Below are 26,233 nucleotides of genomic sequence, written 5' to 3' on the forward strand. Positions count from 1 at the left end.
AATATACAATAGTCACATTTTCAAATGTCACAAAATCAATATTTTGGTGTAGTGACTTTTAGCTTTTTTAATAGCTATAACAAAACTACCTTGTAATGGGGTTTTCTTTGAATGAAGTATTTTGTTTTCCTTTTTTGTAATAAAACTACACCATGGTCGCGAGAATAAACATGGCATATTCCATAGTTTCTTATTAAAATAAAATTAAAAGACAAAATTCCTTATAAATAGTCAGTCTTGAATTGATGATAATCTTCTATGATCCAATGGAAGTTTTATTCATTTACATACATTCAAAAGAATGAAATAAATAAAACAATTGAAAAGGAATTATGAAAACGGAAAACATATTCACTTATTACAACTAAAAAATTGAAAAGAATGGATGTAATTATATTAATCGACCTATACATAATCAAGAATAGAGAGCCATATTTATTATAAAGAAGAAAAAAAAAAAATGTATGTCTCATGTTCTAGGAGGTCCTTCGAGTCTAATGTAATCGTACATAAGACCATCAAAAGCGGTCACATGTCTTGTTTGAGAAAGATAAATGAGATTGTTGCCATGGAGGAGTAGAGTGCTTGGTACATTTATGCTGTAAAACCTGTACAACCCATGGATTCCATGCCTCGCAATGGCGTTGTCTCTGCCAATCAGCCCTGTCGTAAAGATCGCCTCCGAATTCAGGTCGTTGAATCGAACCTTCAATTATACATGAGTAACATTAATTAATTAGACTTCAAAATCAACATCATATTATATATTATATAATAGATCCATAATACATATATACATATAGTATGATTGAAGTAATTAAGTACCTGCAACTCCATGTTGCTAGTTGAGGCCAATGCCAATTGGAGTGTGTAATTTGCTGGCCTTATTACGTTTTTAAGTTCAAATACAACCTGCCATGTGGTTCCTTCATACGTGTCGTTTCCCACATTCCTAACAAAATTACAAGCCACAAATTTAATACTTTACATAATATATTTGCCTAATCTTATAATTAAAAACTAAACTCAATCTAAATGTGTACGTACCTGACGACTTGAGCATAAAACCAATCCGATCGATAATCACTAACACCAACAGTGTAAACTAGATCTTTATTAGGATATAAATCCGCATACCGATCCCATAACCCATATTGCCTAAACCTGTTATCATATATGATATATAAATTAATATACTCAATCAAATACTAAATATATAGTTTATTTCTCATAACTATATAAGTGATTAATTATTGGTACGTGAACTTACTTGTCTGGGTGATTGCTATATAATTGGTTCATGAGAGTTGGATAAGGGTCAGGGACGTAGAATTCAGCAGCACTACGATCTGGGGTACCAATTTCCCAAAGTGTTGGTCCATTTCTTGGAGGTTCATAAAATAGATCACCCAAGGGGATGTGTGATTCTGCAATAATATCAATCCAAAAATTAGTAATTAATTAGGGTTATGTTAATTATTAGTTATTATTTAATTAATTAATTACTAATGAATTTTAATTACCTGGTTCAATGGTAACAAGTTCGTTGTACATATAATCTCCAACTACGCCGGGAACCCATGCATATAGACTGTAGTTGCCGGGTCGAACATTTTTTATTGAGAAAAAACCTCGTTTGTCAGCATGAGTCCAAAATTGATAGCCCTGAAAGTGTGACGATAAAACATGTACTATATAATTCAATTCAATGTATTATTTTAGGTGTATATACTTATCATATAATAAATACCTTTTCTAATTAATAAAATAAAAAAAATAAGTACAGAATTTGCATACCTTACTTTCCTTCTGCCATGATCCAACCTCACCAGGTGCAGCCAATCCCACATAAGCATGGCCAGCCGAGAAAGGACCTCGAGAAAGGTATCTAAAACAGAAACAAAATGTTTTTTTTTAATTGTCAATTTAATATAAATAAATAAATGTATGGCCATGCTTAAAAATAAAAATAAAATAATTTACATACCTATCACGAACTAATAATCTTCCTCCAACACTGCCTCGTTGATTAGAGATAAGGTAATCTTGAGATTGAGGGAAATTGTATGGCCATGCTCTAACTTCTTCTTGCATCTATAATTATATTAACAAGAATATGAATTAAATTGCAAATAATGTAAAAATTTGTGTCAAGATTTATATATATACGTATATAAAGTTTAATTTTATAGTACCTTTTGTTTTGCATTATCCCAGAGTGAGAGAGGATCTTCACTGGTGGAATTTGAATTAAGATAGACAGATACTGGTCCATAAACCTTTTTCCATGGCTCCCCTTCTTTAAATGTCATTGCTATATCCTTCCCAGCATAATGACCACTTGTAAACATCTATATAAAAATTTTGTTAGAAACGCCAAATAAAAAAGAAAATCTATCATTAATTCAATCTGACATTTTCTAGTGTTCCCCTCTTAATTTTCAATCAATAATTACTTTCACTTTTTCTCTTAAGCTGATTCAAACTAATGTTATTTAGTTAGTCTATATCAATTTCTATTTTTCATGTCATTCTACTAAACCATAACATGTGATTTTCAGATATATTATTAGGTTCTTTACATATCTACACCACTATAGTGTTGCTTATAGTGTCTACTTAATAGTTTAGTTGATTTATACCATTTTGAATATAGTTTACAAAGAAAAGGTTGCAAAAATATTTACTAAATTTAATCTATGGTAACAAAAGTGGTATGTTTGAGTGAAGTGAACTAAGAAATTATTATGTTAATTTCGTTAGTGATGAAACTAAAAAAGAAAAAAAAAATCAAGTCGAAAGTGGGCTTACAGAGAGCGCAATTGGGCCGGCATGAGAGGTGAGCTCTTGTTTAACAGGCCCAGCAGCTCTGAACTCGATACTTGGCGTGATAATCCAGAACCCAACAGGGGACTCATCAGTACTCATCCAACCATGGACCTTGTTGTCCTTGCTTTCAGCCGAATATTGATACTTGTCGTCCACCTGTACCCCAAAACACCAGAGTAGCACCCAAGAGAAGAAAAAAGGAGGTCAATATTTTTGCTATGAATGAACGAAGGAATTGCTAAGGAGTGTTCAATATTTGTGACATATGGTTATTGTATTGATTGAATTTAATATTAAATTTCACATATTTAAATTTAATAAATATTAACTAACTATATATTATCTCTGCTGAACACTTACCAACCACCAATATAAAAAGGAGAAAAAGTTTAAATCGGGGCAAAGAATTCAACAAAGGCCAATCTTGTTTTGACTTATAATAGCATATAGCTATAGGTGGGTCCTACTACATTGAGAGAGTTTGTTTGTTATTATATTATTATTTTTTTGGAATGAACAGACTAGGAAAATGGATAAATAAATGAGAAATTACAGCAATATAAATGTTTAAATATTGTAGTGCTCCACATGAATGCATGAATGGTAAATGTTTGAATAAATAAAAACATTCTTATCATCTTTAATATCTAAGTAGTGTATAATTCAATAATTATTTTTAGAATAATCAAATCTAATTTAAGAACTATATACAAGAGAGTTTGTAATGAAACTAATATTTTAATGTTATTTGAAATATTAAAACGATGGTTGATATTTGAGAACCAATCTTATTATATTCCTTACGTATGGGCAATAAATTATAATATTTTTTTTAAAAAATAAAAAATAAACCAAAATGAAAATGAAAATGAAAATTACAAAATAATAATATTACCAAAAAGAAAAAAAAATTACCTCTCCTCGGAGCTGAGGGTCAGATGGTTTTGTGAGGAGAACAGCTTCTGGATAAGCAAGAGGTTGGCCATTAAGACGGTCCTTCATAGTTGGCATAACTCTTTTCCTATTGTCCGAAATAGCCATGTAGCGAAACCTATACCATTGATTTTTTATTTTTATTTAGAAAACAAAACCAAAATACACATTCATTTATTTGAAATACTTTATTACTTGATTAAAAAAATAGAAATAATGTTACTTTTAATTACTACTAGAACGAAATAAGAAGTTTATGCATTGTGCTAATACTTACTTGTCTTGTCGAAGCTTGTAAACGATCCGAACTTGACCAATCTCAGATGCAGGCCATCCTTCTAGACGCTCAAGTATCGTGTATGTGTAAAACCCTGGATAGTTACGTAACATTATGTACCTGTAATTTTTCACTAATTATTATTAAAACTCCCGATAACAAAAACTATATATATATATATATAAAAACTTTGGTAATTAATACCTTTTGTCTATATTTAAAGGAACTGTTTTGCCACTTGTGGAAACATTCCATGTTCTACGGAATGAAATTTCTGCTCCATCCTTATCTGCCTTTATAACCTCAAATTTTGCTCCTTGTAATCTGCAAATGAATTAGGTTAGAATAATCAAAATGAAAAAGGTTGGCTTATAATAAATAGTTTATACTAATTAATATACAAGAAAATTAAGATTAGAGAGTTTTTTTTACGTGTCAATATTGATAGTCCTGTCTCCTGGCTTCGAGTCCCAGACGATGTCCCAGTACCTAGAATTATATACATGATATGGTATGTTTTGTCAAATTAACTTCTATAATTGAAAGAAATTAATATTAGGAAAATTATATGTGCTCACTGCTCACCCTCTGTTATTTGCCTCATTCTCTGTTTCAAGCAAGTTGTCTATTCCATTGTACTGTATTCCAATTACATCACCGCCCGGTTTGGAAAATGTGAGTCGGACGATACCATTATCCAAAATAACAACCTAATCAATACAATTCTTATGTTAGCCAAAATTGTAATTTCCATTCAAACCAATTGAGTAAATAATGAATTTTGAATCGTGGATTTTTTTTTAACAAAAAAAAGAAAAGAAAAATTGAGGGATGGTGACTTTTAAAGGTCTCATTATGAAAATGTTAATACCTTATGGGAGCAGTGTAACTTTTTTTTTTTCTTCATTACTTTATGCAAGTGTGGTGACAAAGCATATGAGATGTATAATATGGGTAAATTTAAATGAATACTTCACTATAGTTTTAAGGCTTATGGGTTCAATTAATCTTCAATTATCTAGTATGTACTATACTAAATGACCCATGCTGATAATGATAAGTCATGTTGTAAAATTAGTGGAGAATGTTTTTATTAATCAGAACTAGTGTTTTTAGCAATGCTAAAATATAATTAGGCAGAAATGAAGCTAACCTGTCGAGCCCTACTGGCTTGTAGCTGGACATCAAGTGAATATCCTGCACTCCTTAATGCTCTTCTGCAACACATGCATGTGTTAATTACAATATTTTGGTGACTATATGTTTTGTTTGGAACATTAGGAATCAAATCAAGTATATAAATTTGTGTTGAATTTACATTATCAAATTGTAATAAATACACTTAGAAGTTACGTGTGGACTAACACTATATGGTGTTGGCACTTGTTATCTTTAGCCCTCTATATAGTTAAGACATTGCTATTAATCACCAATAGTAAATTTAGGGAGAGAGAAAAAAATAAGTGAGTAGCAACTACTCCATTAAAAAAAGAGTAGGTGAAAAAATGAGTGAAGGGCATGAGTAGTTCATCCTTTTCCAAATGATGAAATATTATAGTCTTGATTTCTATAATAATGGTTCACATGGAGTTTCTTGCATATATACCCTCAATAAAATTAACATTATTTGTAAGCTGGTTATCTACCAATGGCCCATTATTGTCCTAATCAATACACTAAATGAAGGAAGGGATATATTATTGTACTACTAACTACAGAAAATGGATACTTGTACAAGAAAATTTTGAAACTCACTAAAGCATATTTGAAAAACAGAGTCACTGCCTTTGTTTTTAAGTGAGAGGTTGAAATGGGACAATAACTCATCTTATTCATTGTCTTAGACTTAAAATTTCTTTGGTACTATATTATTCACTCGTGAATGTCGATGGGGGTAGTACCAACATATATGAACATGGCTAAAACGACAAGGAAAAGCTGAAAGCTCAGTTTTTTTTTTCCCAACAAATGAAATTTTGACATGCAATCATAACCCATATGTATAAAACCTTAGAAAAAAGTACCCACACCAAACTCCAAGACTCACGAGCCTTAAAATTAAGCTAAAAAATATTACTTTACTCGTAAAAAAATGTTGAGAAAAAAAAAAACATAAATACTCACGAGCCACAAATTTCCCCTCCCTTGAGGTAACCATACATGATACATGTCATGTCAGCCTTATGTTTGGCTCAATTGGCCAACTAATAATATACCTATGTTTCCCATTAATATTATAGACCATTGATAATCTCAAAAAAAATAATAGAGCAAAAATGGAAAAAAGATAAAACACAGCCTAATGATAATAAGTCAAAATTTTGAATTAATCGATCATGTCAGGACCTAAAAAATTTGAGCTTCGTTGAAGTACTCTGTTCTGGGTGTAAAGAACAGCACGGATAAAAACCACACTCCCGGCCATTAGACATTTTACATATCCTTTTCTATTATTGCATTTTCTGTGTTTGCTTTACCAAACTGGTCAAACATGTTTATAAAAGTGAATGCAATAATTTTAAAAATTCTAAACTAAATCATACGTTTGGGATTAGAGAATAATTACCTAACAACATAGTTGCTCTTTATCTCAGAGCCACCATTGCAAAAGAAGAAGAACAGTACTAAACCCGCCATGGCTGACGACCAAAGTAGCCAACGCCATTGTCTTCTCTGTTGCTTCTCCATATTTTACAATTTTCTATATACAGACCTGAAAAGCGAAAGACACACAAAAAAAAAAGGCTTGAGCTTTATGGAACTAAAAACGATAATGACACAATTTTTGGCGGCAAAAGGAAATAACTCGATAAGTCTCGACAGAGAGAGACCATTCTGGCTTGTTTATTTGTATTAATGTATGGGAATTTTGAAAGTTGAAGAAGAAAAGAGCAATGGGTTTGGTTTATTAATATATAATAATTATTACCTTTGGTTTAAGGAAAATTATGAGAGTGGTTGTGTAGTTAATCGGAAAAGCAGAATAGAAGAAAGGTAGAGAGTTACACAAAGCACAAGTTATTGCAATACATATGGGTTTCTCTTAAGGTAAGAGTATGCTTTTCTTCTCTCTCTGTCTCTTGTCTTGTTATACTTAGATTCTATTTTGGATCCTTGAGAGCTTCAAAAACCGTACCAAAAGATTTGTAATGGAAAGTGAATGAAGTTGCCAAGGCTTTAAATAATGATCGGAGAAGATACAACAACGACTGTGCGTTTTAATCTTAATTTTGAAATAATATATATTTTTATAGCATACATTTGACTTTATAATATATTCTTACTATGTTTATTATTCAAATTTTGATCTTTTTGTGGTAATATTAACATTTTCTTTACGATAATTTTATTCAAAAAGAAGAATTCACATTAGGACTCTTTGTCTTGGTCACCAATTAGTCTAGGAGAAGAAAATTCCTTTTCTATATGATATGTATTAATTTGACCAATTATATCAGCAACCACACGTTAATTATAAGGAGAATTATATTTATGTGTATAGACCATATACATTCAAGAGAAACGAAGAAATTTAATAATGAAATTAAAACATGGGAGGGAAGAATAAGGTTAACTAATTGTGCCAACTTTTTGACAAGTGGAAAACATGTTTACAGAAACGTTGAAATTTTTGTATTTTATTTCTTTTTATTTAAAATCTTTCTATGTGGGCTTAATTTGTGCCAATACGCCAAAATTGGACGAAACATGTAGTAATATTGTATAATTTATGTACATATTTTTACATATTGTTCTGCTATATCTCTATATATGGCGTCAATTGGTTGAACATCTAGATAGTTGCATCAAAATTATATGGCCTAGTTAGTGTAAGTTTTTCCTATACAAAGTTATACTATTCAAACATTAACATACATGTATGTATATTTACTACAAAAAAAACGCACCACGTAGATATATATTTTTTCAAACCAGTTTTAGTTGGTCGATTCGGACTTTTGGTAAACGAAAGTCAAAGAGTTGGTTAATTAACGAGAAAAAAAACTGATAAAATGAATTAAAAAAATGACAGAATTCAAAGAGATGTTTGTGAATTGTGATCGTCAAGATCAACTTGGCTAGTTAAACTTCTCGTCTGAGCTGTCAATATTGGAAACTTCAATAAATCTTGGGAAAATAATGGTGGCTTAATTAGTTAACACGTTCATTGATTTGAAGAAATTTCTAATATTTTTACTTTGTTAGTACGTACGACAAAGTACTTGATGATAAGTCCTAATAAGTTAACGGCAAATGCACCAAAATTATGCACATTCTTTTAACTAATCACGGCATACTCACTTTTTTAGGAAGCAATATTTTAGTGCAAATATCATTATTGTCTGCAAAGTTCATTTAAAAAAAATATTAACATTCAAAGTTAAAATATTAGAGTAAATAGTAGCTAAAATACTTAATGTTTTTAAAATATTGTATTTTTATATATATTTTTTTGTTGTAAATATACTTAATTTATTCAAAGTGTTATATTTTTATACCAATTATTTTTTTAGCAGTAAGTCAGGCCTGCCTTTGAGCACAGGTAGGTCAGGTCTATGCTTAGGGCCCCCCACGCAATAAAGCCCCAAAATTTAGAAAAGTGTCATTTTTTTACATATACAAAAGCTCTCAAAATTTTGAAAATGATCACTTTATATATAAAATTTCTAAAAAAATTATATTTTGCATAGGACCTCCCACAACTCAAGGCCGACCCTGCGGTAAATATACAAATTGTTTTCAATTTGTTGTACTTTTATGCTCAATTTTTTTATTTTTTTTTTGAAAAGGGAATTTGTTTAATCATCAAATACCTCACCAACTTGGTGAGCAATACATCATTTAATTACATCATATGATAAACAATTGAAATTTTCATGTAGACTAATCTTTGTCAAAGAATGTCCCTCACGAGGAATAGAATGACAAGAACCAATATGACAAATATATAAAAAAAAAATGTTGAATATCCCCAATAATAATATCATCTACAAAATCATTACCCCAAGCTTGAATAGCACTAATAGCATTAAGACAATCACTCTCCACCGAATAGACAAGAAGTTGTTCGCGATAAAACCATTTAAGAGCTTCCAAAATAGCCATTAACTCGGCAATAAGAGGCACTTAAGAAGAACGAACTTGAGAAGTGAAGAAACACACTACACAACCCGAATCATCTCGAATCACTACGCCGAAACCCAGTAAACCCCTCTAAGAACATATGGCGGCATCCACGTTCAGCTTGAACTGAGTTGGGAGTTGTAGCTGCCAAACATGCCTAGAAGAGGGGGTGAGAGAGACTCCGTGATAGTGGTCGCGCCACCTGGGATTGTAACAGAGGAAATATCACCACTCAACTCACATACTAGTTTGATTGATGGATATTGTAGCATGAGGCAATTTGAGCTTTCTTGGAACTCAAAAATAAACTCCCCCAATGCCTCACCAACTGCTCTAGGCTCGCGAACAATCTCCCCATGCTGAGCCTGGTTACGCTAAAACCAAACCATCAAAATCATGAACAAAACAACCTTACATATCGGCTTAGACCATGTAACGACCCAAAATTACTAATAAGGCTTAAGGGCTTTGATTAGTGTGTCGGGAGGGCACAATTGGAAGTTATGTGAATTAATGGTGAAAATGCATGTTTATGTGATAAGCATGCTTATATGATTATTTGGATATATGAGATGCATGATTATGAGTATTAGTATGCATGTAGACCCTGTTTAGGCTATAAGGGTATATTTGTAATTTTGGCCTGTCGATGGCATAAATGTAAATATTTTTGATAAATTGTTTAGACCACATTATTATGTGGATATATTTGCAGCTTGTGACTCGAGGCGATCCTAGTAAGCGGTTTAGCGGAAAAGTCACGATGGGAATTTATACCCGGCTCGTGGGAGTCCGGGGGTATTCTCGGGAATTTGAGAAGTGTATTGGAGATTATTTGATATTGAGGAATATAATTGGTGATTAGTTAGGTGTCGGGATGTAAGTGGTAAATATTAGAGACACTCGAGGAATTAGCGGGAATTGGGAACAAATGACCAAAATGCCCTTGGAGGGATTAAGGGCTTAGACTTAATGGAAGGGTAATATGGTCATTTGGTTTATAAGGGATAAGAGTTATGTCTGCCTTTATGACTTAGTGGAATGTTTAGAGTATAGTAGAAGTTGAGAGAAAAGGGAAAGAAACAAAAGAGAAGGAAAGAAAAGAAAGGAAAACAAAACTCCTAAGTTACCCCTTCTCTCTCTCGGTTTATCATTCTTCTTGCACCATTTCTTGTGAATTGTTGGAGTTGTGGTTCAAAGGAGGATTAGGTCAAGTTTAGCACTTGAGGTTCTTGGTGAAACTAGGAGGTCCTACTGGAATTCAGTCCAATTGAGGTAAGTTTCAAGGTTCTTTTATTGAGTTTCTGGTTTTAGCTGAAATGGTTTTCTAAACTTTAGTTTTGGATGGAATCCAGGGGGATAAGCTTGAGGAAGTGAAGGGCTTGAGGCTGAAAGGATACTAGAGATAACCTAGGTCGAAATTCTCCATTGAAGGTATGAAATTCTAGCTTTAAAGTTCTGAAGTTTCTGTTGAGTTTTTGAGCTTCAAGCTCAATCATGGTGGTTTCTTTATTTTGTGGTGCATGTGCTTAAGTTTCATATGGTTTGGATCATATGGGGTGAGTTATAGATGATGGTAGGCTTGTTTTGGTGTTTGGTTGAGGTTTGGAAGGATTTTAGAGAGTTTTGGCTCGAGGAAGTTCGAAGGGGAAAATCCGAGTATTGTCTGGCTGTGACTAGCGCTATAGCGCTAGCCTTAGGGCACTACAGCGTTGGGCCTTGTGGTCAGAGAGCTTTTTGGCTCTATTTGTAGCGCTATAGTGCCCTCTTTATGGCGCTGTAGCGCTACCCTGTTTCCAAAAGGGGGGTTTTTTTAGTTATTTCCTAGGGATTTTGCCTTGGGGCTCGGGGTTTGATTCCACCACCCTGTTTGGTGGAATTAGGGCTTCCCGAGGGCTCGGGATTGGTCCCGATGCTCGGTTTTGGAATTGAATTTTGGTGATGATTATGATCTATGGCTGTAACTAGGTGTACGCTAGGGCTCAGAATGGATCGTGCTTGAAGGTCAGTTTCATTGATTAAAGCTAACAGAATCAAAGGTAAGAAAACTGCACCCGGTTATGTGATTGTATTGGGAATAAGAGCTCCCTATATCTGTATAATGTCATAGATGGTATTATGCCATGGGACATGTGATAAACGACCTAAGAGTGCCGGAATCGATATTTGCGTACAGGACGCAGCTCGGCCACTGGTAGCTGAGGACAGCTTGATATTCACTGAGCTCGGTTTAAGCGGGCCGGAGTCAGTGGGATAAATAGGGGTGCAACCTAAGGGCATCGACCCTTGTTATTATATGTGAATTGGTTATTAATGTTAATTGATAAGCTTAGTATGTTGAATGCCTAATTATATGGATATTTTGGATTGCTGAGTATATGATTATACTATATGAATTATTTGACTGTTTGATTGATGATTATGCTCTGTTATTCTGTTTTCTTGTTGGGCCTTGGCTCACGGGTGCTACGTGGTGCAGGTAAAAGCAAGGGTAAAGTGGACCAGTCCTGGGTGGGATAGCTTTGAGGCTGAATGTACATAGTCAGTTGATCGGCCGCCACGGCCGAGGAGTGGTACAGGATAGGAAAAGCCTAAATGTCTGTTTTGCCCTTAGAGTGGGTAATAGCTGTAATTTTGTCCTAGAATTTTGTAAACTGTCTTTCAACGTTATTACTTTTGGGATCCCATGTATAAAAGAATGTTTGATTATATGGAATGAAACTTTTGTGACCGAAATCTTTTAACCCTAGTTCAACTATAGTTGTAGCAACACGTTTCTAACTAAATGACTTGATTAGCAAGTCTTGCACTTTCATAAACATACAGTGTAACGGTCTTAGCTATCCAGGGCGTTACAAACTATTTTAAAGATGCCATCAGAAATAGCTTCTGCAACCTTGGCCCCCCGCCAACCTATCATCTGACTCCCCCAACGTGTATGGTCACAACAAGCCTCAGAATAAGGACACTCAAATAACACATTAATGATGGTTTCCTTAGCCTGTCCACACCTAAAGCACCTTGGACTAATAGGAATGTCTTTAGCTTGTAGCACGTGAGCAACATAAAAAATCTCATGATAGACCCTCCAAATGAATACTTTAATCTTGGAAGGGATATTAAGATGTCATAACACTTTCCACCAACTTATCCCATTATCTAAAGATTATGATGGAGCTTCTTTGTTATAGTACTCCATGATGGCCTTGTACCCTGATTTGACACTATAAGTCCCATGCTTGGTGAAATGCCACAAAGCTTGATCCATGATATGTCTACAACTTAGAGGGATATTGAGAATATAGTCATTGTTAACCTTCCAAAAAATTTGACAAAAAAAAGTTGTTGGGAATTGTGCCTTGAAAGCATATATTTTATGGACTATATATTATTCTGTGATAATATTAAGTAAATATCAAAAAAATTCCTAAGTTCATATATGTGATCTCAACCACGTATTGGTACGGGAGGATTGTGTTTGAGATAAATGAACTTGAATAGTTTGCAGTAAAATAAAGTTATGGAATTTTTATATTAATTACTGCAAGTACGGTCCACTAGTATTACGAATACATGTGATCTAGATCCGGATTACTAGTGTAGTAGGACACTTTAGTGGAAGTACTTTATATATTAGAGAATATATAGAACTAGACCAGATATGTTTATTAATACTTAGTTAAATACTCTTTCGAAGTACTAATTAAATATATCAACTGATGATCATATACAAATAGATCTTAATCCTGAAGTTACTATGAACTCTTGTTTATGTTATATGAGTTATTTGATTCACTTGTTAGGGTCTGTCAGAATGATCAGGCCAGAAACTTTGGTTTTGGGAACTCATTAATATAAATAGGTGGAGACATAGTATACATATATGAAATCTATATCTTATCGTAAGAGATTGAATAATGGTTCTTTTAAGGGTTGACTTTTGGGATTGAAAAGGTTATTGAGCTCAAATTCATAATTTAGTTATGAATTAACCTTCATTAGTAAAGTCAATGGTACTTAAGGAAACAAGATATAATTATAAGGGTAAAATAGTAATTTTGTTCCCGATTAATTATGAACCATTATTAGTGGGTTAATTTGTATGTAATGATTATATAAATGGACGCTTTATTATTATAAAGTACTCAGTAAATGAAATGTCTATAATTACAAGAGTGTAGTCTCATATTTATAGTGGAGTAATCATGAGATTAATAAATTAAGATTATTTAATTAAAGAGTTTAATTAATAATCTCAAATTTATTGGAGCTTGGAATTATAGGTCCATAGGTCCCCACAGCACCTCTATCAACACTATTCAAGGCAAAAGTTGATATAAAGGGTAAAATGGTTAAAAGACATATTTAAGAAGAAATTTGTTATTCGGGTCAAATATGCAATTATGTGATAATAAGGATTAATTAATTAATTACAAATTAGTTGTAATTAACAAAATTAATCAATAATTAATTATTATATAATTTTCGAAATTATATTAAATAAATAAATAAATAATTATAATTTTAGAAATTACGATCAAATTAATATTTAATTTTTGAAATTAGTATTAATTAAATATCTTTATTTGAGTGGGAGATAATAATCTGTTAAGTTCAAATTGGATTTGAATTTAAAATATTGATATTTATTCAAATAATTAATTATATTTAATAATTAGTTAAAAAGATAATTAATTCAAATTTTAATTAATTATCAAGTTGTTGGATTTTATCTGATAAGGTAGTTTGAATAAATAATTAAATAATTGTGGAAAAATCAAATATCCCTAATTTATAGGGTGCTACATGACAAACACAATCCTTGGACTGTGTGTGGCGTGAGCAGTGTAAAAAAAATCAGGAATAGATTTTTCACTTTTATTTTTTTTATTTAATTAATTAATGGAAAATTCAAAAGTTAGTTTTTGATATTTTCATTAATGAGATAATTAATTAATTAAAGATAAATTGTAAATTGGTTCCAGATTTTTTTTAAAATTTGAATATTTTCTATTTAAGTTAGGTTTCTCAGAAAATAAAAATACTCAATACTCAATACATAATTTATTTTCTCTAAGAAAAAATAACGATACTTTCTCTCTCCCTGAAAAAGATACAGAACAAATTTCAGACCTATTATCTTGATCTCATGTGTTGAGTACATCAAGTTGAATAAGAAATATACCAGCATTTATTCTCTAAGTGCCCACACACTTCTTGAGGTGTAGAGAATGTTGTGGAAGATCTTGGTGTGAGTACTTGGGAGCAGCTTGGATACGAAGATCGTTTATTTTACAAATAGATAGCAAGGACACTTGATAGGCATCAAGAGGTATGTTCTTTATTCTTTTCTTATTTATGATTAATGTATGTATATTAATGGACCGCATATTTAAAAGTAGTTTAAATATGTTACAAAATTTTTGTTGTACATTGGGCCAACCCATCACCATTCCACTGCGTATTAGGAAACTCGTTCCTAACAAAAGCTTCATTCCAATACCCTTCACTCACAAAATCAGCCACCCTCCATTGATCACCAAGGTTACTCAAAGGAGTAATATGACGAAAGGTAAACAAGTGAGGGATCCAAGGGTCCTTCATAGGATGTATACTTGCCCCATCACCCACTTTCCACCAAGACCCAAACTGAGAGCATCTCAACCCAAAAAATACTCATCTAAACAAAATAGATTCCATTTCCACCTTGAGCAGTACTTGGACTTTAGAACATGGGCCATGAGATAAGAGGGATTAGATGAAATACGCCAACCTTATTTTTCCACCAAAGCTTGGTTAAGAGCTTACAAATCACGGAACCATAATCCACCCTCATTTTTAGGCAAGAAAATCTTTTCCCAACACTTCTAGTGCATTTTATGCTTTTCATCAGTAGAGCCCCACCAAAAACGAGCCACTAAAGCCTTGAGATCATAACAAAGCGATTTTGGTAAACGAAAAATACTCATTGAGTATGTAGGGATTGAAATAGCAACCGACTTTATTAATACCTCCTTGCCTCCTCCAGACAATATGTTGTCCTTCCCAAACCTGGAGATGCTTCTACACTCTATCTTTGATGTCTTAAAAAATGATCTTCTTCTTCTTACCAACAATAGAAGGGAGCCCCAAGTACTTGGTCATTTCAGAACAATCCTCTAACCTCATAAGGTGCTTAATAGCAATCTTAGTGTCATGGTCCACATTAGGACTAAACGTAAGCGAGGATTTCGTCAGGTTAACAGACTGCCTCAATGCGCATTCATAAATAGAGATAACATCCAAAAGAGCTTGACATTGCTCTACCGAAGCCTTACAGAACACCACACTATCATCGACAAAAAATAAATGACTGATCCTCGGCCCATCGTTACAAGAGAATCTTGTAATTTTCCCATCTTTATCCGCCTTAATCAATAGACAAGACAACCCTTCCGCGCAAATAAGGAATAGGTTTGTGAGAGAGTGAGCGCCCTTGACAACCATCTCGTAGATGAGAAATACCTTTGACTTTGCCCATTGATGATGAAAGAGAACTGTGGGGATCTAATACTTCTAATAACCAACTCCCTCCATTGCGAACAAAAACATAGTCCCCATCATCGCGTCTAAGTAGCCCCACTCAACGCGGTCATATGCCTTACTCATGTCCAGTTTAACACTCATCCAACCTTTCTACCCATTACACCTCTTTTTAATCGAGTGAATGACTTCAAATGCCACAATCATGTTGTCATAAATTAATCTCCTAAGCACAAATGCACTCAATGGGTCAGTTTTACCATAGGAAGAGCAAGCTTTAATTGTTTAACAATAGTTTTGGTGATTACCTAGTAAATCACATTGCATAAACTAGTCAGTCAATACTCGGAAATCTTGTGCAGGTTTGTCACTTTTGGAATAAGAACAACACTAGTTTTATTTGAGGATCCCATTTTCATACCATTATTGAGCACATTAAGACACACCCGTACCACTTCCTTTCCAACTATAACCCAAATTTTTTTGGAAAAAAAAGCATGGAAACCATGCGAACCCGTGGCCTTCGTCCCTCCCATACTAAACAAAGATCTCAAAATTTCTTCTTCATCAAAAGGCTTCATCATTGTCTCATTCATATCCTCTGTAAACCACCTTCTCTATGAGTTCAAAATCTGGTCAATGGCTCCCTGGTCCACCCCATTAGATTTAAACAGATTCATAAAATAATTCTCAACAATTCCAATCAAAGCAATAAGGTCCTCCCTCTAAGTCCCACCAATATCTTCAAGACCTCTATTCTCATTTCTCTTCTTCCGAGCACAAGATTTCCTATAAGAGAACTTTGTATTACGATCACCATTAGCCAACTACTTCGTACATGCACATTGATGCCAATATACTTCATCAACGGAGAACAACTTATTCAGCTTTCTATTATACTAACGTAGACTCCCAATGTTCGTCACAATTTGGGGAGAATTGTGTAACGTCTCAATACAACTTTTGAGCTCCTTAATACTTTCAAGCATACAACCAAACTTATTCTTCTTCCACATATACAAGGCTTTCCCACATTTACGGAGCCCTATAGTAAACGACTCCACTCCCCCATCAAAATAATTTTCCTCCCAATTATTCTTGATAGTGCCAAAACATTAGGGTTCCCTTAACCATCCTGGTTCAAAGCGTAAACCCCAACCCCGAGCTAGCCCCTCGTTGCATACCAAAGAAGGAAAAATATCAAGAAAAATAGACCTATGGTCCGAGTCCCAAAATTCAAAATTAGAAAGTTGATGGCTAGGAAACAAAGATAACCAATCTGATCTTGCAAGGCCTCTATCCAATCTTTCTAGGACGTTCACATCACACCCCTCCCATTAGTCCCGGTGAAAGGACTTCCAAAAAATCCAAGATCACGAAGCTCACAATCTTGCAAAACTTCACGAAAGCGAGATAAGGAAATGGAGCTTTTCTGGGGACCACTCAACTTTTTATCATTCGATATTATTGCATTAAAATCACCCATAAGACACAAAGGGAGCAGAGAATCATTGATGATTCTTCTCAAAAGATCCCATGTGTTTCATCGACGCGACATCTTAGAGCATATTCCGTGACTGTCATGCTGCCCTGAACCAACCCCACAAAATCATTTACTTTCGCCACTCTGATGGCAACATTATAATACTTCTGACTGAATAAATCTTTGAATCCTTCCCAAGTCAAAGTAGTAACATCTCTAGTCTGTGACGCCACTTCCCACCAGATATGGGCATCCTCTCTCAGCATATATGTGGCACAGGCCACTCTGTCATGTCCCTCTACCCTCATGAAATCCAGGATAATAGTAATCATGGTAATCCACTGTTCGGCCTTCAGTGGATTGGGTCCTCCCTCAAAGATCAGGGGCTGCTATTTCCTGAACCGCTCATACAACGGCTCCCATCTATTCCTAACCTCCACCGGCTGTACAACTGGTACCACTGCAGGTGGCATAATACGGGTAGCACTCCCTGATGGAGCCTGTTATCGCAGAATTCGGATCTGCTTATCCTGGCTCTGTAGTTGTGCTTGCATATCAGCCATAAGTAGCTGCCAGTTCTCAGGGGTTGGCGGAGGGGTCTGGCCCTGGTCATCACCTCTAGTCTCAGACTTGGTGCTGACTAGTCATGTAGATTTTCTTGGACGCCTAATTATCCAAGTTAATCTGCAATCGACGACTTGGTGGTTAGACTATGATGACAGGGTAATAATTCTTTCATGATCCACCATGAGAACCCAAACATTCACAAACAATCAAGATATAACAATTTATCCAAGTATTCAAATATTTTCATTCACATGCATAACAATGCTAATAAGCACACCTCAATATCATCACACAATAGTCAAGGGCCAGGCCCTATCAGTATCTCATGCTCCCTATTAATCAAACAAATATCAACAGTCATATTCCATTATAATCATTTAAACATATAATCATGTAGACACAATTACCAAACCCTGAGTCGAGCTTGTCTTTCACGGCGAATGTACATGTCCAGCCAGTCTTCAGGAACCCATAAACCTAGGACGCTCTGATACCAAGTTGTAATGCTCTGGATAGCCAAGACCGTCACACTGCATGTTTATAAAGGTTCAAGACTTGCTAATCAAGTCATTTAGTTAGAAACGTGTTACTGAAACTACAGTTGAACTAGGGTTAAAAGATTTTGGTCTCAAAAGTTTCATTTCTTATAATCAAACATTTTTACACGGGATCTTAAAAGTATTAGCGTTAAAAGATACTTTACAAAATTTTAGGATAAAAGTACAGTTATTAGCCACTCTAGGGCAAAACATACAATTAGATTTTCCTCGTCCTGTACCACTCCTCAGCCGTGGCGGCTGATCAACTGACTATATACATTCAGCCCCAAAGCTCTCCATCTCAGGACTGGTCCACTTTGCCATTGCCCTTACCTGCACCACGTAGCACCCGTGAGCTAAGGCCCAGCAAGAAACCAGATAACAGAGCATAGTCATTAAGCAATCAATTTGCAAATCAACAATCAAACAACTCATAATGCATAGCCATATACTCAGCAATCCATAGTGTTCATATAAATAGATGTTCAACATACCAAACTCATCGTTAAACATTTATAACCAATTCACATAATAAACAGGGTCGACGCCCTTAGGCCGCACCCCGTATTTACCCCACTGACTCCGTCCCGCTTAAACCGAGCTTAGTGAATATTAAGCTGTCCTCAGCTACCAGTGGCCGAGTCGCACCCTGTGCGCAAATATTGATTCCGACACTCTTAGGTCGTTTATCACATGCCCCATGGCATAATACCATCTATGACACATTTCATGTATAGGGAGCTCTTAGTTCCATCATTAACACATAACCGGGTGCAGTTTCTTACCTTTAGATTCTGATACTTTGTTCAATTCAACCCTCAAGCACAATCCCGTCTGAACCCTAGCGTACACCTAGTCACGGTCACAAATTAGAATCATACCAAACCTCAATTCCAAATCATAGCCTCGGGACCCATCCTGAGCCCTCGAGAAGCCCTAATTCCACCAAACAGGGTGGTGGAATCAAACCCCGAGCCCCCTGGCAAAAACCCTAAGAAATAACCCAAAAACCTGCTTTTGGAAACAGGGTAGCGCTATAGCGCCATAAAGAGGGCGCTATAGCGCTACAAACAAAGCCAACAGGCTCCCAGACACCCAAGCCTAGCGCTGTAGTGCCCTAAGGCTAGCGCTACAGCGCTAGTCACAGCCAGGCAACACTCAGATTTTCCCCCTTCGAAATTCCTCGAGCCAAAACTCTCTAACACCCTTCCAAACCTTAACCAAACACCAAAGCAAGTCCACCATCATCTATAACTCACCCCATATGACCCAACCATATGAAACTTAAGCACATGCACCCCAAAATAAGGAAATCACCATGGTTGAATTTGAAGCTCAAAAACTCAACATAACAACAGAAATCACAGAACATAAAGCTAGAATTTCTTACCTTTGATAGATGAATTCTACCTAGGTTATCTTCCACACTTCCTTAGCCTTCACCTCCTCAAATCCTTAGGCTTAATACCCTAGAATTCCCACAGAAACTCAGCTTAGAAACCAGTTCAACACCAAAAACCAAGAATTGAATAACAACCTCAAAACCTTACCTCAAATGGATGAATAACCTCTACCAATTCCTCAAGCCAAATAAATAACCCTAGTGTTGAGTCTTATCCTAAGCCTTCTCTGAATGTTAGCTCCAAATTTCCAGAAAAATTGGTGAAGAAAAGCCCAAACCGTACAAGAGAGTAGTGCCCTGCTTTTCCCTTCTTTCTTTTCTCCTTCTTTTCTTCTCTTCAGTCTTCTAAAACTTTCTACATAATCCACTAAGGCATAAAGCATCATGACCCTTATCTCTGATTCTAAACACCAAAAGACCATATTGCCCTCCCACTTAAAACTAAGCTTTTAAACATCATAAGGGCATTTTGGTCATTACTCCTAATTACCGCTAATTCCTCGAGTGTCTCTAATATTTACCGCTTACTTCCCGACACCTAAATAATCACCAATTATATTCCTCAATTTCAAAATAGACTCCAATATATTTCCTAAATCCCCAAAAATACCCCCAGGCTCGCCCCGAGCCGGGTCCGTGAATTTTTCGCTAAACCGCTCACTAGGATCGCATCGAGTCACAAGTTACAAATATATCCACATAATAATGTGGTCTCAAAAATTTATCACATTTATTTACAGTTATGCCCTCAACAAGCCAAAATTACGAATATGCCCTTCTAACCTAATCAGGGCCTACATGCATACTAATACACATAGTCATGCATCACAGATAACCAAATTATCAAATAACATGTTTTTAATCATTTAAATCACATATAATCCAGTTATGACCTCCCGGCACACTAATCAAGGCCCTTAAGCTTTATTAGTAAATTTGGGTCGTTACAAAGATCTACCATAACCGTTGAATCTCAAAACAACATAAGCCCCCCACTTCTACCACTACAATCCACTTGAACACCATTTTCAAAGCCCACAATCATTCCCAAACCCACTTCGCTTGATTACCGGAGAGTAAAATCTCCATAAGGAATACCAACTTCGGTCGTATGCTTTCAATGAGCCTACGTAAATTATTGAATGCACTGGGGTTGCCCAATCCCCTAGAATTCCAAGAAAATAGTTTTATGATGAACGGCGAGGTTGCTCCGCAACCTTCGCCGATGGGGTGACGCCGGGGTCGTCACCCAAAACCTTTCAAACCTTAGCATCCTTCTCATTACTGCCACCACAGCCACATCTCTTTTCTTAGACTTATCATAGCCCGAATGTAAAGTAGCAGAGTCTCTTCGATCTTGCCTGCATTTTCTATCTCCTTAATGAAAACCCCAAATGAAAAATGTGAGTCCATTCCCTTCTCCACATTACCGGCATAGGAACGCTCCTGAACTAGCTCTCACACCGCCCCCCCATTTATCTTGGACAACTCAACAACGATATCATTCTCTACAAGAACAGAGCCATGTACGGGGTCGAAGACACTAGAGGCAGAGTTCAATTGAATTGCACCTTCTCTTTCCTCACGTGAGATTTTCAAAAAACCACGTGCGCCACTTTCATGCACACTCACGTGATCATTCAAAAAAAACCATGCATAGCATTATTTTCCTTTTCAAACAGTGTTGACTAGGGGTGGAAGTTTGGGTCATGACACGAAAATAAATGGGCTTGGGTGACACGTTTAATAATCGTGTTCGTGTTTGAGTTTTTGACATGTTTAATAATCATGTCGTGTTCGTGTTTACCTTAATTGTGTCGTGTCATAATCATGTTGACCCATTTAATAATCGTGTCAACACGATAACACAAATAATTATCATAGTTTTTAAGATTATTTTCATATAATTATGATTAATTGTGTCAATTTCATGTTGTGTCATGACACATTAATCATGTCATAATCGTGTTATCGTGTCGTATCGTGTTGACTTGTTTAATAATTGTGTCATGTTCGTGTTTGTGTTTACCTTAATCATGTCATATCATAATCGTGGTGACATGAATCTGACACGTTTACACGAATTGTCAGCTGTAACGTCCCAAAAATGCTAATAAGGTTTAGTGCCTTGATTAGCGTGTCAAGAGAGCATAATTGAATATATGTGTGATTAATTGATTAAATGTGTGACTATGTGGCATGCATGGTTTATATGGTAATATGAATATATATATATATATGTGTGTGCGTTTTTATGAGTATTAAATATGCATGTGGGCCCGTTCTTGTTTATAAGGGGGCCCGTTGCGGGCATAAATGTGATTATATGTGTTAAATGACTGAGACCACATTATTATTTAGAAATATATTCGCAGTGTTCAGCTCGAGGAGATCCTAGTGAGAGGATTAGCGGAATAGTCACAGCAGGGTTTAATACCCAGCTTGAGGTGAGCCTAGGGGTATTCTGGGAAATTTAACGTGAATTTGGCATGTATTGAGTAATGGGTAAGTATTTGGTAGTTAGCTAGGCATATCAAGATTAATTGGGAATTTGTAGGATGACTCGAGGAATTAGCGGGAAACAGGGCAAATGACCATTTTTCCCTTATAGGCAACGAAGGGGTTGAGATATAGTTAGGAAGTTTCAGGGTTAGGCTAGAACATATCAGAGAACTCTCAGCACTTTCTTCCTCTCACTCGCGTTTTCTCTCTCCCCCTCTTGTGCCAAGAGAGCTTTGAAGCTTTGGAAGAGAAAGCTTAAGGATCTAAGCTTGAGGACTGAAGAATTAAAGCTAGGATTGGTTGAGGTGCAGCTAGGGGAGCTGATTCTTCATCAAGTTAAGGTTTAGCTATGAATTATGGTAGAAATTTGATGTTAGTTTAAGTGTTTGTAAGCTTCTATTTTTCAAAGGGGAATTTGATGAATTTTGGGTTCTTAGGGGGATTTTGGTTAGAATTTTAGGAGGTTGTGTTGCTCTGAGTAGACTAGAAGGGTTTAGTAGTTCAGTTTCTTGTTTTGGTGCTTGATGGATGAGATTTTGATGAACTAGGCTGAGATAAATCGTAGGAAAAACCCAAGGATTTATGGGTTCACGAAGGCGTGTCGCGACCCAGTTCATAGGTGTCGCGGCCTGGACGACCCCAGAAGCCTTTGGGGCTTGCTGTTTCGCAGGCGCGCTGCAGCCCTAAAGGGGCCAGTCCCGGCCCGTCTACCTCTAGGACTAGGGGCTGGTGGCTCTGACTTGGGGGCGTGTCGTGACCCTTAAGGCCAGGTCGTGGCCCGCCAAGGCAGCCTTAGCCAAAATAAGTTTTTGGGCTCGGGGATTTAGACCTAAGCGCTCGGGACGGATTCTAATACTTGGTTTAGTAGAATTCGAGGTCCCGGAGGCTAGTATTTTATTCCAAAGAATTTAATTGGATTATATTTTAATAATTATCCATTTTCGCTTGTGACTAGGGTTACCGTTAAGGCTTGGGATTGAGGATCGTGCTCAAGACTGCTATATACCTTCAGCTCGGGATCCGAGGTAAGAAAACTGCACTCGAGTTGTGATTGGGGCTGAGATCCCCTGTAAATGAATATATGTGAGATCATAAATGTATTTGTGATTGGAAATATCTTGATAGGCAGGTTAGGTCATGTTGCTTTCGATTGCCTGCCTCGCAACTTATATGTCTGTTATGTTTGATGTGAAAGTCTGGCCTAAGGGAGACGGGGCTGATGTTAAGCGAACTGAATGTAGCTCGACCTAAGCGAGGCGAGATCTGCTAAATAACTAGATAGCTCGGCCTAAGGGCGCCAAAACCTAATTAATTGTATTAAGATTGAATTATATGTTCGGATTTAACTATTACTGTTGCTTAGATTATTACTTGTATTATATTGTTGATTGAGCTGGTTGATCTAAAGTTTATTATGCACATTCTGTTGTTATCTGTGCTTGTTGAATTTAGTTTCCTTGCTGAGCCTTGTCTCAAGGGTGCTATGTGGTGCAAGTAAAGGCAAGGGAAAGTTGGACCGGCCATGATTTGGAGAGCTTTGGGGGCGATGTGTACATTGGCAGCTGCTCGACCGCAACGGCCGAGGGATTTAGAGAGACTAGAGCTCAAATTTGAATTTTTTTTCATTTAGGCTGCTTGCAGTTGTATTTACTTTTGAGGGTTGAATCAGCTGATAGGTTAAACATCGTAATATCCTCTCATTTCCACTCGGGAATACCCAAAGGCTGAAGCAACCCTGTTGGTCTCTGATGCTCAGCTTTCACCTACTGACAGGTTAAACATTGATGGACCCAAAACGTGTATGTTTTAAAAATTTATAACTCGCAAGCGCACGAATCATAAGCACGAGATCGAACCCAAAGGAGTTGTCTGAAATAAAAAAAAGAAAACTATTTTAAACCAAAATTAATAAATTTTAACCTATCTCCAAAGATTGATGAGATTTAATGTCATGAACATAAAATAAAAGATTTAAAATAAAGCTATTTAAGAGAATAAAAATAAAACAATTATGATTTGAAACTAAGTTGTAAAAGAAAGATTATTAAGATACTAGAATCCACAAAATGTAAGTTTAATAATATTTATTAGTATATTGATTCCCAAGTTTTAGTGATAGTTAAAATAAATTAAACTATTATTTTCCAAATAGATTTATAATTTTAAGCACAAATTACTTTTAAAAAGATAGGATTTTTCTTCACTTTTCAAAAAGTATAATTTCAAAGTATATAATGTGAATCAACCTAATGAAAAAAAAATTCAAATAACATTATTTATAAGGCAAAACATAATATTTTTGTTCTAAGCATTGGATGTGTACAATTTAATGACACATCTTACACAAAAAATATTATGTTTTGCAAAAATGAAGAACAAAGTGAAATATTATCTAACAATCCAAAATATGAGATATTATAGATGAAAGACATATATGAAGAAAAAAAATCCATAAACTTTGTTGCATTACAAGGGAAATCAACATACAACATAAATATTATCTAGTTACAAGTTGCTTCATCATGATCTTAATAATCTTATGAAAAAGATTAGAAGCACATAACTAGAATAGAAATTACAAAATAAACAAAATACATAGTTGAAAATGCTCTTGAAAAACCCCAAAATGGAAGAGAGAATGGTAGAAAAGAATATGGTAACCAAAAATTAAGCCCCCTAAAATGGTCTTGAAATTACATATTTATAGCAAAAAATGAGATTATTAAAATAATCAATTTAAATTAATTAAATTGATTAGATTAATTAAATTAATAATAATATGGAAAGTAGGGATAAATTGTAGGGGTGATGATGATTTTGGGTAAAATGTTGTAGAAAAATTGGGTAAAAAAATGGCATTTTAGACATAGAGGACAAAGGTAAAAAAATGCAATTGTTGGGATCAAAATGGGGAAAATGCAGCTGTTTTGGCAGGGAGGAGGTGCCTGGCGTGTGGTGGGCTACTGGGCTCGGGTGGTGTACAGCTGGCAGGGGCCTGAAGCAGCTGGAAGCTACTGGATACGAGCCTGGCAAGTAGGCCTTCAAGGTTGGATGGCTGCGGTTGGGCCTGGTGCTGAAGGCTTTCTACCACTTTTCTTTATTTTCCTTGAAAATGCCATCTTTTCTTCATTTTTCTTGCTTCAACCACCACAAATGCAATAATTTTCCTACAAAATAAATATAAATTAAATTAAAAATAAATATTTTCAACAATAAAATATACAACATAAGTTCCATGAAAATATTAATTAAAACTTAATTTACTTATTATGTTAAATTTTTTCAGCTGAGATGGGTCGTTGGGCCTGGCGCGTGTTGGGCCTGGGAAGCTGCTGGCTGGAACAGGCGGAAGAGCTGGGGCATGGGCCTGTGGGGTGTTGGAGACGGGTGGTGTACGGCTGGCAGCTGGAGCATCAGGTGGGTTGTTGGAGAGGGGAAGGCCCAGGCTTGGGGGTTGGCAGCTGGAAGGAGTGGGCTCGGGCCTGGTGCTGGGCCGAAGTTGGGTAGAAGGCAGGCGGGCCTGGTTGGGCAAAGGCCAATTTCCTTTGTTTTTTCACAAAAATGCAACTTTTTTTTCATCATTCTTCTTGCTTTTCAAGAGAAAATAAAATACAAAAAATTCCATATAAAACAAACATAAATTAAATTAAAACTAAACATTTTCAATAATAAAATATACAACAAAAGTTCCATGAAAATATTATTTAAAACTTAATTTACTTAAACATTTAAGCTCAAAATTGCATCTTTTTACTTCTAATTTAACAATACTAATTTCAAATGAGTAAACTATAACAAATTTTATAATAAAATATCAATAAAAACATATAAAAATCTAAAAAATTATAATATGACTAATAAATTCAAAATTATTTAAATACTTAATAAGTGACTTAAAAACTCAAAGACTAAGCAACAATTAGCATAAAAAATGTGGTAAAATAACTCTATTTTATAGAGTTATCAAACATCTGGCTACGTACTCCACCACATCCTTCTTCATCCAGGGCCACCAATATAACGTTTGTAGATCTTGATACATCTTTGTGGTACCC

The 26,233-nt window shown here is 35.3% G+C and overlaps 1 protein-coding gene across 1 annotated transcript; it reads right to left on the minus strand.

The window, feature by feature from the left end:
• Positions 1–217: 217 nt before the first annotated feature.
• LOC133806679 (rhamnogalacturonate lyase B-like) lies at positions 218–7,185 on the minus strand. Its single transcript, XM_062244777.1, has 17 exons — positions 6,969–7,185; positions 6,606–6,752; positions 5,193–5,256; positions 4,625–4,749; positions 4,472–4,528; positions 4,244–4,363; positions 4,040–4,159; positions 3,745–3,880; positions 2,812–2,985; positions 2,196–2,351; positions 1,988–2,094; positions 1,798–1,888; positions 1,524–1,665; positions 1,271–1,427; positions 1,048–1,164; positions 826–952; positions 218–706 (listed from the first exon to the last, which is right to left on the minus strand). Exons 2-17 carry the CDS (start codon positions 6,725–6,727, stop codon positions 470–472), a joined length of 2,052 nt encoding a protein of 683 aa, XP_062100761.1. The 5' UTR covers positions 6,728–6,752; positions 6,969–7,185; the 3' UTR covers positions 218–469.
• Between the last annotated feature and the right edge of the window lie 19,048 nt (positions 7,186–26,233).

This window comes from Humulus lupulus, chromosome 1 (assembly GCF_963169125.1).
Source record: "Humulus lupulus chromosome 1, drHumLupu1.1, whole genome shotgun sequence".
Lineage (NCBI taxonomy): Eukaryota > Viridiplantae > Streptophyta > Magnoliopsida > Rosales > Cannabaceae > Humulus > Humulus lupulus.

Bases quoted from the DNA above. Each gene is read 5' to 3' on its own strand.
- LOC133806679 (XM_062244777.1), bottom strand. From the start codon at position 6,727: ATGGAGAAGCAACAGAGAAGACAATGGCGTTGGCTACTTTGGTCGTCA. The intron at 5,257-6,605 runs GTAATTATTCTC...CATGTGTTGCAG, and splicing joins AAGAGCAACTATGTTGTTAG to AAGAGCATTAAGGAGTGCAG. The intron at 1,428-1,523 runs GTAATTAAAATT...ATATTATTGCAG, and splicing joins ACTTGTTACCATTGAACCAG to AATCACACATCCCCTTGGGT.